The 16,444-nt window shown below is 37.8% G+C and overlaps 1 protein-coding gene across 2 annotated transcripts in view; it reads right to left on the reverse strand.

Annotated features, from left to right (window-relative positions):
- ST18 (ST18 C2H2C-type zinc finger transcription factor) overlaps positions 1 to 16,444 on the reverse strand; it is a 146,438-nt gene that overhangs the window by 102,825 nt on the left and 27,169 nt on the right. The window contains exons 3-7 of one of the 2 annotated variants that reach the window (XM_033203629.1): positions 10,442 to 10,595; positions 9,532 to 9,639; positions 6,309 to 6,464; positions 2,782 to 2,836; positions 658 to 688 (exon numbers count right to left, since the gene is read on the reverse strand). In XM_033203629.1, coding sequence (XP_033059520.1) covers positions 658 to 688; positions 2,782 to 2,836 — 86 coding nt within the window. In that variant the 5' untranslated portion in view covers positions 6,309 to 6,464; positions 9,532 to 9,639; positions 10,442 to 10,595. The remainder of the gene's footprint in view (positions 1 to 657; positions 689 to 2,781; positions 2,837 to 6,308; positions 6,465 to 9,531; positions 9,640 to 10,441; positions 10,596 to 16,444) is intronic. The other variant, XM_033203630.1, reaches the window with a different exon arrangement.

The raw sequence follows: 16,444 nt of genomic DNA on the forward strand, positions 1-16,444 counted from the left end.
TTTGAGATGGAGTCTAACTCTGTCACCCAGGCTGGAGTGCAATGGTGTGATCTCGGCTCACTGCAACCTCCACTTCCCAGGTTCAAGCAATTCTCCTGCCTCAGCCTCCTGAGTCACTGGGACTATAGGTTCACGCCACCATGCCCGGCTAATTTTTTGTATTTTAGTAGTATCAGGGTTTCACCGTGTTGCCCAGGCTGTTCTGGAACTCCTCAGCTCAGTAAATCTGCTCACCTCAGCCTGGAATCATCTAATTATTTAATGCAAGAAGTGGATAACTTAGGATCTGGGTTATCCATCAGTCAGGTTCATGGATAACAGCTCAGCTCTTCCCTGACCATCAATGTGAAATCCAACCGCATGCGAGGTGTGCACAAAGGGAGCACACGCTTGATGAAGAAAAGTGGGCTACCACTCACATCACAGTAAAATGTTGTTTTGTTGTGTCATTAATACAATAGATTGAGTTGTTCAGGATCAAGTATCAGCACAGTTATTCTCTTCTGCCTTCCTGGTGCATACACAGCGTCTGGATGGAAAAAGCCCTTTAGCCAATTCCTTCTGTTAAAACAAGTATTCTGAGGCTTCAGAAGTACAAATTATTCAAATAATCAAAGCCCATTAATGTGAAAAAAAGTAATACAGGGCAAATCTTACCTGAGCTCCTGGATTAGCGAATCCATTGGCACTGTTGACAAAAACAGAAGAAAAAGAAGACTCAATCAGTTGATAATTTTCAAAACTGTGTAATGGAAACTTTTCACCCACCTAGAGGTAATGACAAACAAGTTTCTCACTGGGTGAGTTTATCTTTTCTTGTTCTGGTTCTTTGGAGATGAGAGGACAGATGGATATGGCCCAGAATAGGCAGACTGTGGGTTGAGTACCTTGGGTGACCCTGGGGCCTGATAATCATAGATTGGATTTTCCAGGTACCTGTTCTTAAAGATTCATTGAAAATTCACAGGAGCACAAATGACTCAGATTATTTTTAAAATACATTTTATTTTTAGTAGAAAATTATTCAAAAGGAATCCCAAGATTATATTTTTATTAATATTAAACACATATTCAAATAAAACTGGTAAAACTTTACTAAATAAATATGTCCCATGCTTTTACTCGTAAACTTCCTCCATATAGAAAGGGGAGGATGAGCTTCAGCCATGTTAGTATCACCAACCTTTTAAAAATGAAGAACTTACGGGAAAAACAGCTTTGATTTTTCTGACTGAAATGATGGGAACTAAAGAAGTTCATGTTTATAAATACCTGCCTACACAAGGATAAGCAGCATATTGAGCGAGACAACAGGTGGTTTTAAAGATTACTCATGCCTCACGAGAAACAGTTGTTTCATTTCTAGAAGAACATTTTGGCTCTATTAAGGGTGTTCATGCCTGTGCCAGAGGAATTTGAAGTCCAAAAGGAATTGCAAATTTTAAAAAACCCACATTTTAAAAGTATGACAGAGTAGTGTGCTTTTAGAAGTCAAAAGAAGAAATTCAAATAATCCAAATACACACTCTAGCATGCTGATATTTATGGCAGGCATAAACTTATTCCAAATAACAGGTCAATTTGCTTTTCTTAAGCTGGTATCCTATTGAGAAGTTTGCTCATAAAAAAGCTATTGTTTAGAAATACTACATTCCAAATATTAGGATATATAATGTGGTTACTTTAAAAGTAATATAAAGTAAGACTGGAAAATAATACAGTATAAAATTTCTGTTTAGGTAGAAAAAAGTCTCATGAGCACAACATTATTCTGCATTTTGGTTACCATGGTTAATGATAACCATGGTTATATTTTAACTGAAAAAATTTATCCTTGAATTTATTAAAAATTTTGGGATTCTGGACTTTGCTCAAAGAGGAATTAACTACCTTGACTGTATATACAAATATACAGATAATGAAAGCATTCCATTTGATCAGCCACTGTCAACTGTACTTCTCAACACCCTTCTAAAGAGCTGCAGGGTTACGGCTTTGCCGCAGCTCTTCCTCTGTGAGGTGGACTCCAAGGAGGGTGGGGTGGGGTGGGTAGGGAACAGCTATCCGAGTGTTTTCAGAGGCTGTGGTAAACCTAGAGTTTTCCACTTAGAATTAAGGGTCACAAAAATATAGCCAATTATAATAAAATTTATTTTCCTTAAGGGGTATTATTGCCAGTCAATCCTGTTTTCCAGATGTTTAGATCATCAAGGGCCTGTTTATATTTCAATATTACATTACCATCTGTTGGTTACAAAAAGAGAGGGATAACCAGCAAGTTAAACCTTCCAAACATCAGAGCTGCTGGAAATTCCCAGCAGAGACAGTCAAAACACAAACACCATCATTTTACTTGAACTAAGTTTAGGTTGGGAACCACTAAACCAGATAACATAAAAATCAAAACCTGCTTTGGCAATAAACTAACAATTCTGGCTTTTCCTTTGGCCATTAAAGGTCACTTCCATAATCTGAAGTTTTCCATGAAACATCCTTCACTTGCTGAACCTTATGCTGTTTTGCGTGATGTTCAAATCCACTCATGATTGCATTTTGTAAAAATTAGCATCATATATCATTTGGACTTTTCTGAATTCTTTAACTCCTGGTTCATAATATTTTGCCTCTCCATGCCAAGAGCCAGTGTCCTGGCTTGATTTGAAAAAAGAAGCCCCGAGGAAGTTGTAATCATTCTGACTGCACATGAGGGACTGAGCACTGGAACTCTCATATTTCATGGTGTGGTGGGCATAGTGTCATAGAACCTGCTTGCTAACTCACCCTCAGTTCCTTTAGAGCGAGTACGCAGCGTTTTATCTTCAGCCTCTGCATCCATCTATAACATGAACACAAAGTCCTAAGGTCATTCCTTTGACATTGACCAAAATATGAAAACATGTAATTAGAAGTTCTGAAGGTCATTATGAAAAACAGTAGCCTTCCATGCTCTTGACTCACAGCCCGGCTCTATAGTACATAACCATGACTCCCCCCACATACCACCAGCTTTGGAAATACATCCACAGTTGCTGGAAACCAGAGAGAACAGCGACAAGAGGGCAGATGTCCTTGTCCACAAGTGTTTGAAGTGACTCAAACACTTCTGGCATTACAAAGATGGAAAAAGTCTCATCTCATTAACAGTGGCTGTGAAGGAGACGAAACCTCACGTGTCAAACCAAAAGATTTCAGACCAATTTACTAAAATCTAAGTCCTTTCTTCTGAATACATATCTCTTTCTAAGCTTGGGAAAAAAATTATTCCTTGTGTAAAAAAGCACCATGAAGACAAACCCCTGAAATGCCCCCAGAAAATACCATGAGAAATTTTGATTATCAACAACAACATATGTTTACTCTTATAATTTCAGAATAAATACCAGTTATAATCATTCAAAGGTATAAGGAAGGTGAAAATTGAGTGATATATGTGTCAGTATCAAATTCCCCAAAACACCATTGCTAAATATTTTAAATGTCATCAAATCAATGATCAAAGGGATGCAAAGACTTTAAAAGCCTGTTGTTTTCAGACTCTGACCTTGATACACCCATCCATTTCACTAGAATCTGCTAATCATCTCTTAGTTTAATTCACTTCTGCACATTATCAGAAGGAATTCTTAAACGTAAATAAGTTGCTTTGCTTGTTGAAAATCAGAGGCAGGCGGAAGGTGCGCTCAGTGGCTCCCATCCTTAAATCCTGACACTAGCTCCGATGCAGTGTGACTGCAATGGTAATGGGAGCTGCATTTCTGCTCTCAGAGGCTGAGTTGTGATTGAAGGCACTGACCTGCCATAGACTTATAATAGGGGAGCAGGTGTGGCAATGATGGACTTTAATTTCCTTTAATAAACCTTTTATGTGCCACACTTTTACTGCCATTCGACGCTCTCCAAGGTCCTGCACATAATAGGTTCATTACTTTTGATTACTATAGTCTATTGAGACAAACAACTCCAGAACACACTATATATTATGTTCAGTTAAACCAATATAGACTATTTATCCATTGTGCATTTTTTCACCTGCAACACTACAGACAAAATTAACGACAGCTCTCGTAAGCTAAAACTATTAAAACCACCAGAACTCTTTTGTCATCATTTCATAATAAACACCACACCAATCGTTGAACTGCTTTTTAAACTAGCAAACAAAAAGTGTTCACTGCCTTTGCTGAACGGCAGTTGCTATGGTCTAAATAAAATGGTCCATTGTTGTGAATACTTTAAAACTACAAAATAAGAGAAAACAACAATAAAATATGGGTGATTTTTTTCCTGTCGATTTTCCTTCTTTTCAAGCCACAGGAGTTTATGACAGATGTGACACTGCCTAAGATGAAAATAGCTTGGTTTACTCAGGCTAGTAAGCATTGCGTTGTGAAATCCCCCTCTGCCCGTGAGTATCTCTGTTGCATACAAAGTGGCTCAACTCTAGCGAATGCCCCTCCATGTGCTAAATGAATAACTAGATGACAAGAGATCAGTAGCATGTGAGGGTTAAAATAATGAAAACCAACACATATTTCTGAGGGAGCCACTTCTATGTGTGAGCCTCCACAAAGCAACACCAATCTATTGTTATCTTGCCACCTGGATGCTATTAACTCACCCTAACCCTCTGAAGAATTACCCAAATGGCAAGGATGAACTCCGTGAGTTTCTTTAGCAAAACTAAACATAACCCGCAAAGAGTGCCAGTGGACACAAATAAAAATTTCAGAAGCACACTTAAGTGCAATCTTCTTTAGACTGGCTTTAAGCTGAATTCTATTTTGCAGTTCAGCTACCCAAGGGCCTGGTTGCCTTGTCACCACTCCAGGCAGCCGCTCCCCACTAAAGTCATTGGAAAGGATACATAAATATTCATGGACCTCCCTTTGACTGTGTTTGGAATGCTGGTCTCATAATTGTGTTCTGTTTGAGCTATTGTCCTCTTGTTGGTCTAGGATATAGATATCCTATACAAACATATTTAAAAACTGAGAACTCATTCATAGAACTAAGTTTTCAAATTTAACTTGTGGGTCAAGTTGCAGGAGTGAAATGGATCAAGGTCATAATATACAACTCAACTGTTTCACTTGCTTTCTCTTCTTCACAGGTAAAAAACAAAAGTTACTACATTGTGTCTACTCAAGTCTGAGGGTCATTGGGAAACAAGAACATAAGAAACCGAAGGCATATGTGTTTTTCAGTGTGGAGAGTTCATCACTCAGGAGATGGTTCTTTCTTCTCATAGATCTCAATTCAAAAATAGGTTTTGGTTTCTAGAACCTTGTCTATGGGAGTAGATATTTTAAGTATTCTTCATTTGGATTATTCTCATGGACCCCAATAAATTGCCAATGGAAAGGTTTAAGTTTTGTAAAATCAGGCCTCATGTTCAATGAGTTCGTTGTCCAAGTAATGGATCATTAGAAGTGGAAAAAGATTTCTACTTCAGTATGTGCGTTCAGGCCCCTGAGATGGGGTGAAGGTAGATTATCATTCTTTCAAAGTCTTCCAGAATTAGAGATGAGGCACATGATTATGGTGTGATTCAAGAAATCAACCTAATTTGTACCACAGTCTTGAAAATTACACTTCTTATTGGGAACTTTGTTTTCTTCTCCCTGGAAAAGAAGACTTGATCATCTTTACTGATTAAGCGCCGATACTATTGACAAGCTTGTAATTAATTCTGTAAAACCTAATGAGTCACTTCTTTTCTCAAAACAGACGTTTTATTTTTTTAAAAAGCTGTCCCTTTCCAAATTTCTTAGGACATTTATATACTTCATTCTCATATACCTCATTATAGATGAAAACCGACAGAAGATATATTCTGAAATTCTTATAATGCGTTCTTCCTGGTTTTGAGAATCTACTTCTCAATAGGAGTAAGAACAGTAAGGGTAAACTCTGCCACTCTTATTTTCCCTAACTTGAAACTGCTTTAAGAAAAAAGTTCAGTTTAAATGATAACTATCAACTTATTATGTACAATAGTTATATAAAAAGGAGAAAAAAGTGGTTCTTGCTCAGTCTCTGATTCTTAATAATGCCATGAAAAACATTTTGAAAAGGGCTTAATGTCCCAGTTTTCTGGGGAGAGGGGTGAATGCAAGGTGAAATGGCAATAGGAAAAGACATGTATAAAATAAAGAGGCCAAAAAGCAAAACTTGGAGGAAAACATACAAGAGCTAAAAATGGAAATAAGCAGGTATACAATGAGGAAGAAAAATGACCAGAAAATGGAATTGAACTCTTGAGTTGAGTTTGGAAAGCTCTCATTTAATATCTTTATGTACTTACAAACCTATAAACATATGTATAAAGTGATTCCCTAGTACGTGTACTTGACGTCTTTTCTTACTGGAGTTTACATCAGGGGCAATAAGCAGGTCTCTTCCACATCGCCCCAGTGCACAGATCTGGTACCTTCTTTTGGGCTGAAGAGGAAGTCCTGGAATTGCTGTTTTGTGGGAGGGAAGAGATTCAAGGAGCAGGACATAGAATTCATAAACTCCATTTTGCTTTCATTCACACAAGCCAATTACTGACATGTGGGGAGGTTTTATTTCCCTTAGATTTTATTTTTCACTTAAAATTCTATTTTAACCTAATGGCAAATAAAACAAAAACACAAAACAAAACCCGGCTGTCCAAGTAAAAATTTAATTACTTATTAAAAAACACTATCTAGTTAGATAGATATATCATACAGGTAGCTACTCTTTTTCTTTTTCTTTTTTTTTTTTTGAGATGAGATTTTGCTCTTTTTGCCCAGGCTGGATTACAATGGCATGATCTCGGCTCACTGTAACCTCACCTCTGCCTCCCGGGTTCAAGTGATTCTCCTGCCTCAGCCTCCCAAGTAGCTGGGATCGCAGGCGTGTGTCACCATGCCTGACTAATTTTTTTTTTTTTAGTAGAGACTGGGTTTCACTATGTTGGTCAGGTTGGCCTTGAACTCCTGACCTCAGGTGATCCACCTGCCTTGGCCTCCCAAAGTGCTGGGATTACAGGGGTGAGCCACCACACCCAGCTGCCACTCTTAATTTGAGAAGTCCATCACACACATTCAACTTGCAGTAAGCTCCCTTTTGAACCAGATTTTGCTCTGCTCATCTCCTGAGATTTTTGACCTGGCAATGCGGTTCCGTCACTGTGTCACATTGCTCTTGTGAGATGTCGTTTCAATCCTGGGGACTCACAGCAATGGTGGGAGGAAGATCTGTGACTGCTGAGAAGAGCTGCTGGGGTCCTTTCCATGAGGAACGCTTTATCTACAGTGGACGCTTCCTTTTCAAAAAACACGTGTTTAAAAAAAATGGTGAAGAAAAACTCAGAAAGTTGGAAATGGCTAGGCCCAGAAAACCAAACAACTAGATGACGCCAGCATCTTGGACTGAAACTTGGCCAAATTGAAGAACAAAGAATCTTCCACTGAGTGCCCTTTCTTTTGATGATTCTGGCATAATTTTGTTTTAAACATAGCTTTGGGGCAGCTCACAGTGGGAGCAAAGATGTTTACCTGTCACACAGCAGAAATCATGGGAAAAATGAGCTGCAGTACTAAAAGGATGCTAGTTGACTTGTGGAGAGGAATACTAAGAATGTTTAAGTATGTTTTTTCTCTGTTCTTCCCTTCCTCTTATTTTTCTAGTTTTGTTTTCATACATTTATTAATAACTCAGGAAGAATAGGAATAAATTCAGAAAGTAAACTTTAAAAAAAATTAAATTCTAACAAAACCATATCTTTTCTATGCCATCTGTGATGACATATTTATAATTTTCAGAGCCTTTCATCTTTTATTTGCACACTATTCTTGATTTCAATGCTCTGTTCTCATATACCTCTTATTGTACTGTCTTTGGTTCTATATAGAGAGCTGAAGAATCGAAGGATGTGTGCACTTTGGATTTATGATCTTTCTCCTTGTCTCCCCTAATCGCTCCTACCCCTGTAAATACCAAACTCAAAGGAAAAACTAGATTCAGTCCGCTGTCATTTTAAGTACAGTTTTCTGGGAAGCAGATCTTCCTGAGTGCCATGTGTAGGCACATTCCCCTCAGAGGAGATGATTTTCAAAGGAAATTTCCTAGAGCTTCGTAGAAATGCACTGCCTTAGGCTGGGTGCGGTGGCTCACGTCTGTAATCCCAGCACTTTGGAAGGCCGAGGCAGGTGGATCACGAGGCCAGGAGATCGAGACCATCCTGGCTAATACGGTGAAACTCCGTCTCTACTAAAAATACAAAAAATTAGCCAGGCATGGTGGCGGGCACCTGTAGTCTCAGCTACTTGGAAGGCTGAGGCAGGAGAGTGGCGTGAACCCGGGAGGTGGAGCTTGCAGTGAGCTGAGATGGCGCCACTGCACTTCAGCCTGGGCGACAGAGCGAGACTGTGTCTCAAAAAAAAAAAAAAAAAAAAAAAAGAAAAGAAAAAAAAAAAGAAATGGACTGCCGTAAAGAAATCTGAGACCTGAAACAAGCTTGGGTAGCATCGTAAGGTGAATGGTTGGTTTTCATTCTCTCTGATTTCTGAGTTGTCACTGCTAGTGTAGACTTCATCCTGCAACTTTGTGCAACTGGCAATGCTGAATATAAACCAAAGCCATGTGTTGGTGTCTTTTTGCCAAACGACTCCAGCAAATAGTCCTATTATTCCCTTAGGTAACCAACTTGTGCCAAGGATTTCTATTAGTCGCCGTACCACGGCCTCAGAGTCACAGCTTTGTGACATTAGGGGACAATCTCCAGCTTTATGTTTTAGAAGATGGTTTGTTTTTTGATATATATTTTTAATATGCCCAGTTTAAAGATAACTCGGGGCAAGTAACACACTAAAAGGACCTTTAAAATTGTTTTCTTGCTGATATTTTGAGATGCATCTGTTGCAAAATATGTCAATGTTAGAAATCAAGCTCCTTCATATAGGGATAGATCATTTGAAATAGATTTCTCTCAAGAATAATCCAATTCCTTACTTTTTAGTGTTTGCATAAATTCACTCCAGAAGTCATCCACAGTACTTTTTAAAACATTGTGCTTCGAAAAATCTCGCTTATTTACTCTTAATCCATAAACAAACTAATTTCTTTTTTTTTTTTTTTTTTGAGGCGGAGTCTCGCTCTGTCACCCGGACTGGAGTGCAGTGGCCAGATCTCAGCTCACTGCAAGCTCTGCCTCCTGGGACAAACTAATTTCTAACACAAATGAATGTAAGCTGAATTTAGAAAAACATTTCAACAAAGAAACTTTCTTTAAAGGCAAACATGTGTGAACAAATAACACATACCAATCAATATGAAAAGGGCTGTAGGCTCAGAGGACTTTGCCTATTTAATATTTTAAAATATTAAATAGCTGTGTTTCTGAAAAAAATCACAATTCTAAATTCAGCACTAACAATAAATTTGTAAGCAAATCCACAGAGAAAGATCTGTTGTAGAGGAGAGCTTTCATATAAATTCTTTGATTGAATTCACTTTCTTTCAACGTGTTCTACTTTTTAATAAATAAAAATGTCACCTTACCTCTCTTTTTCTCCAGGTAACTTGTATGCCAACTCAGTTTGCCCTGCTGTGTCAGGGGTACTAAATAAATGACTTTGTCTGATTTAATGATAAATCCTGAAATTCATTCTATTGAGATAAGAAATCAAACAAGAAAAGTATATCAGGCTGGACAAATAAATAGAAGAGCAGCAATAAACACTTAAATGAACAATCAACAAAGTGTTGACACTTATCTATAGTTTGGTTGTACTAGAGTACAAATAGAATGACAATTCTTAAACTATGTATCAATGGGAAAAATAGTTTTTTATTTTTTAAGGTAAGCCAAATTTATTTTTGTCTTTATTACCAAACTATCTATCTACCTATCTATCTATCTATCTATCTATCTATCTATCTATCTATCTATATCTATCTATCCATCTACTTACCTCTGTATTACTTCTTCAATTTAGTTGGGAAGTTAGATAAGAGGGACTCTCAATGATCATTACTATTATTTTTATTTTTAACCACCAAAATAAAAAGTTTAAAAAAGATTTGGAATGTACTATACTCAAGCGGTCACAAAAGGCAGATCCAAAATGTATTCTTTTGTTACTTAGGGTTCTTTTTAATGAGACCATCATAACATGATACTAATCCTTTTGCTAATGCTTTAACTTTTTGTCCAATGAAACGATTTGCCCTTGGTTTACTCTGTGTTCAGTCATCATACACAGAGCTGCCTCACCTCTATTTGGTCCCGGGGATGAGCACAGAATCAGTTTTCATCAGGCCATTTGGCCCTCGAGAGAAAACTTTGAAATTCAGTGTGGTGCACTCAACATACTACAGGAATCAATTTATGCAAATACCACATATATCCATGCACATTTAAAGTGTTTATGTCTGGCAGTTCTGATGTTTTAAAACACAAGCCACCAACCTTCCTTGCAGAAGATTTCTGCCGTCCTGCCTTCTCTACCCTTTGCAGTATATCAAAGTGCTCAGCTTTTTAATCATAGATTTCTGTATTTCTTGTAGGATTTGACCAGACATTAAGTAGATGCTTCTTCAACTCAAGTCAGCAACTATAGTTCCTGTGGGAAAATGGAGATAAAATTCTCAAGTGATATAGCAGATTACTGCACATGATGTGAGAATTGAAAAGTAGCACAGGAGTTTGGGAATTCTTAGTTTGTGTTTGATTGCAATTAAAAAAAAAAAGTGGCTTTCTCTCCAAATGTTTTTGGCCTATTCTATTGCACCCTCAGTTCAGAAAGAGTTCTGAAGCTTTCCACCTGCCTGTTCCCCTTTGTTTGCCATACACTAACCTAAAACAAAAGATCCTGGAAAACAGTCACACTGGCAAACAAAGCTCTTTCTAAATCCTGAAAGTAATGGCTTTTTGTCTAATACCCTATCGTGTTATGTATTTATTAGCAATACATTTTCCATTTATTTTCTCAAAGATTGCCAATAAAGAACTGAATCACATAAGGGAGTAGCTGTAAAGCCTCTGAGTTCCCTAATGTCAAACTCATTAGCATTCGAATAAGCACACAGCAGCACATCATCTGCACAATTGCAATTTTTTACTACTTTTAATAGCATTTCTCAAAGGGCTCATTTTCAACTTTCTTCAGTGGTTAGTTGGTTCTCAGGGGAAAAGTAGCTTCCTGACGCTCACAGCTTCCACTCAACAGCCCGGCCGTTTGCTGTCAGATGCATCAGCCCTCTGCCCTAACCCCATCTGCCGTGGCTCCCCTCCCTGGGGAAGAGAGTGAAGGCAGCACAGCTGAGATCGGCTTGGAGAAGTGCACAGAGGGCACTGACAAAATATAAGTTTAGAAATATGATTTGACACAATAGAGCTCATGAAGTCTAAGCACACCAAAATACAAATGGGAATGAGGAGCCCTGCAGAGGCTCTCCATCCATGTGTCTGTCATTAATAACTCCACCCACCTGCTGTTTGGAAGCACACCCTTGGCAGATACCAAAAGGAATCTGCCACTGACATCGGATCCCTCTAGCCCCTGCATGTGCACTATTAGATCAAGGAGATACCTTTAAAAAAACCATTTGTCTTAACTGCCATACTGTTTTGAGTTTGATCTTAAGTATGTTATGAGAGTTAAGGCCTTACCAAAAATTCATGCAGTATACATATTTTTGAAGGCAGTTAACCTAAGACTTAGAATCTTGATCAAGCTCTCAGAACTTGTAACAGTTAGTTTCAGCCCCCGCCTGCTTAGATGAATACTTCTGCATTGAAACTCATTTTTAATGAAAAAGGAATCTTTAAAAAGGGAACAATATGACAAGCAAGGTGTTAGTAACCTAATGGGCTACCCAATTCTTAAGTGTGCTCTCTGATGATGACATGGGTTCGCTTGTTAAATGAAGTCATCACGAAGGACTACATTTGTCCACTTTACTATCTGCCAATAATTAGGGACTCTCAGTCCTTTATGGCTGCTTAATGGGTGAGTAGTACTTCTGAGAAAGACAATTCTTTAAACCTGTGCTACAAGGTAATGAGTCTGGTGTGTTACTTTCTTCAAAAATAGAGTATATCAGATTATATTTTTTCAGGTAGAATGAATGACCTAAACTGATAATGATATACATGTTAATTGTATCCCCAAAGTAGACAATCATAGATTTATTTATGGGTCCTTGGCCAGGTGTGGTGGCTCACATCTGTAATCCCAGCACTTTAGGAGGCCAAGGCAGGTGGATCACATGAGGCCAGGAGTTCTAGACCAGCCTGGACAACATGGTGAAACCCCGTCTCTACGAAAAATACAAAAATTAGCCAAGTGTGGTGGTGCATGCCTGTAATCCCAGCTACTTGGGAGGCTGAGACACAAGAATCACTTGAGCCCAGAAGGCAGAGGTTGCAGTGAGCCAAGATCGCACCGCTACACTCCATCCTGAGCAACAGAGTGAGACTCTGTCTCAAAAAAAAAAAAAAAAAAAAACATGTACTTATGGTTCCAAAGGTTGTAATTTTTTTTAAGTCCTCAGAACTAAAGTCAAAGAGAAAACTTTATTGAAATGGCAAATGAGTTTAATATGAAATGTATATAGCACTCATAGCCTTGTACTATAGTAACTAATCCAAGGTCATCAGCATCACCAATTTCATTTTGGAACTTGCATACCACGGGAACCAGCACATTCTGTGGTTCTAATATAAACCACAGCATCCTCTCAGAAGTTCAGAATGTTGATACAGACTCCAAAGACCACTCTGAGATTTGTTTTTTTTTTTAAATAAGTAAACATAAAAATTTTAGCACATTTACCTTAGTACTGCTATCCCTTGAGGCCCTATCTCTACAATTTACAACAGATTGAGTTCTTAATCGCTCTTCTAACGTTAATATCTTCACCAATTATTTGTTAGTTGGAATGATGAAAAAGAGGGGATTAACCTTGCCTGGCTCAGTTTTTTGAATGTTAAGCAAGTTCTTTACAGTCCCAAGTTTCTAGCTTTATTTTTATATTAGTCAGTATGATACTTTAAGTTATAGTCAAGTTTGTACAACCCATATTGCTCCATTAAATTTCTAATGAAAACTTAAACCCTTTATTTTGGAGTTCCTAATCAATCAGCTGCAGAATTGGTATTTTCAACATAGCAAGAGATTATATATTTAGAAGTTGATGAACAAAAATTATGTAAGCCTTTTGCCACTTTATATTTATGCCATCAAAAATGACTTTCTTCTGCCTAGCTTTCCAGGTTGATATTAGGGCATATGCTTCGTTGGCTGGAGCAAATGAAGATAAGCATTGAATTTCATTTAAGATGTTTAGGCAAAGACAAACACTCTTCGTTGGCCATAAACTTCACTTTTACCACCAGCCCAGAATTAGGCCCCTGATCACAGCAGGAGTAGAAACAAGAGCTTCAGCAAAACTGGAACCACTCTGCAGGATAAACAACTCCCATGGCAAAGTGGGTCAATGGTATCTCGCTTACTTTTAGAGAGGATGTCTCAGATTTTAAATCATTGCATATTCAACAAGATGAATTATTTGATATTAGCAAGCAGACTACTTTTCATGATCACCTTTTAACATTTTTTGCTTCCCCAAGTGATTGCTGTAAATATACACGCAAAACTTCTTGTTATTCAGTATAGCTTGTCATTTTAAAATAATAAAATTTGTCAATGCACACAATTTCTGTGGATGAATTTAAATGATTTTTACTAGTTTGCCCAGTTTTGAAATATCTGTCTTAAGAACCTTTCAGGCCGGGCGCGGTGGCTTAAGCCTGTAATCCCAGCACTTTGGGAGGCCGAGACGGGCGGATCACGAGGTCAGGAGATCGAGACCATCCTGGCGAACACGGTGAAACCCCGTCTCTACTAAAAATACAAAAACTAGCTGGGCGAGGTGGCGGGCGCCTGTAGTCCCAGCTACTCAGGAGGCTGAGGCAGGAGAATGGCGTAAACCTGGGAGACCGAGCTTGCAGTGAGCTGAGATCCGGCCACTGCACTCCAGTCCGGGCGACAGAGCGAGACTCCGCCTCAAAAAAAAAAAAAAAAAAAAAAGAACCTTTCAAAGAATTTTCAGTACAGGGAATGCTATAGCAACTCTCATAGGCTCCCAGAAAAATGCAATTTTTGCTTTTGCAGATAGATTGTTGAAGTCATCCAGAGCGTCACAATAACTTCCGGTTCTCACTGTGATAGATATGAAGTAATTGCACTTACACTAGTAGGCATAACAGTGTTTGTATTTGTCCTTCCAGTCCCTGTAAAAATAAAACACAGATCTCTTCTCCTTAAGCTCTGAAGCAATTCCAATAACTTATGCAAGACCTATATTTCTCTCTGCAAGATGATTTAACTTTCACCTGATTTAAGTAACAAAATAGCCCTCAAAGATACTTAAAGCCTTGCTGTAATTAACATAACTGCATTTAGATGCCATTCATGACTGATAATTCTAACACCTTGTGGGAAAAAAAGTTGCATGCTGTAAACATTATAAACATATTCAAATAAGCTTAACACAATCTGCCATGCTTATTTCTGCCTAGATCATGGACCAGCGAAATGGTTAATGCAAATGGATTTATAATTTGCTTTGGGGGGCCAGTTTCTTCTCCTTATTTATTAGCCCAGCTGATGGGGCAGATTTGATGAGGCACTTCTGGAATAATTGAGTCATCACACAAAGAAGGCTGCTAGCATTCAGAGTGGTTTTATCAGCAGCAAGCAGGCCTGATTACTGACAATTACACTCTGATCCGGTGATGGAGGAGAAAGAGCCAACGAGTGGGAAATGTCCGTGTTTCTATCCAGGAATAATTTCTACATTCATTTTACATGCTAAGTGTTTCCTATCTCTGCATAATAAACTGTAAACAGGAATAGATGGCACAATGTCCCTTAATATTTCCTGGTAATGAAGACACAAATGTACAGTGAGTGCTGATAAATATAGATGAAACATAAGCTATTCTCCCAGTCTGTATTGTTACCTTTAAAACAAATGCATTTTTGTGGTAAAAGCATAATCATAGCTAATGCAAAAAAATGACAGAAGATTGAAACTGTCCTTGTAACTACATAGAAACTTTGTAAAAGTCCTGTTAATCACTGCTGCTTTAAAGGCTGGCGAGCTGAAGGTGAGATACTAGAAACCACATCATTTTGTTTCTCAACAGTCAACTGTGAAGAACTCCTTGGGTTAGATGCAGCAAAGGACAGAGCAACAGTGACCTCCATTAACACTCAGAGAGAGCACATCTCCATGCTAAACTGAGAAAACAATGAAGCTGGCACAAGGCGACATCTTCACCAGCATGGATTTCAATTTCCCTTCCATCAGGCCTTTCAACAAAACGTTGACCATGAATAGTAAAGTTAGATCTAAGATTGCTTGATTTGTCAAGCAGAGCAATGCATTGCTGTCTTTGGGGTGGCATTTTTAACCACTTGTTTACAAGGCTTATTAACAAAATACTATGAACAAAAAAACGCATCTCACAGAGATGCTGGATTAAACTAGCTTTCCCTGTAACCCAGAATCTACTTGGAAACACCTAGAGAAAGGAAATGTTCACACTTCTTAATGTGCTTCCATAGATTTTAGTGGGAAAACTTTAATTTTCTGTAATATTAAGTTTTCTCTTTTAAAAAACCAATCAGGTACGAAGCTCCACATAATGAACCTGCCTGGGTCTGTTTGCTTAATCTTTTCTCTAAAGCCCCTTCCTGGCTTCCAAAGAAATAAAAGTTATTCTCTGTTTTCCTGTGGTAACTATGGAAACTCTGTTTTATTAAACTAACCACTTAACTTCAAGGCTTGTGTTGCAACTAAATGTGCTATTTTCAGTAAATCTATACTAAACAAACTGATAATGTCAAAACATTTTTAATAAAGTTCAAAGAGCACTTGTTGATTCACAAATAAAGCTTTTTATTATGTAAAGGGAATTTTCTCTATTTAAGCTATTTCACTATATAGATTATTACACAATGTACTTGATAGCTTTAGACATTTTCCATTTTCCTTATCTATCTTTAAGAGGTTCTTTAGAATGTTTTCAAAAAGTCTGCTGTTTTTCCCAACAGTAACTGTTTGTTTTTCATAAAATCTTCCTTATATTTTGTACATTTGAATTAAGATAAAATATAGTTATTTATCTTTATTATCTGACTATGAAATATGGAATGGGAGAATATACTGAAATTTGCAAAGCAAATGACACAACTCAATTGTGGAGGCCAATGGGGCACTGGATTTTTGCAGAATGATCCTTGGATTTTATTCTCACTACAGTGTTTAATTTAATACAGATTTTTAAAAAATACGAGTATTATTCTCCTAAGAATTTACTCATTATTTGTTCAGTACACACATATTGAGAAGAAATCTACGGATTGCCAAGCTAGACAGTGGGCATAAAAGGATATGTAAA

This window comes from Trachypithecus francoisi, unplaced genomic scaffold, assembly GCF_009764315.1.
Source record: "Trachypithecus francoisi isolate TF-2019V2 unplaced genomic scaffold, Tfra_2.0 Lachesis_group7, whole genome shotgun sequence".
Classification (NCBI taxonomy): domain Eukaryota; kingdom Metazoa; phylum Chordata; class Mammalia; order Primates; family Cercopithecidae; genus Trachypithecus; species Trachypithecus francoisi.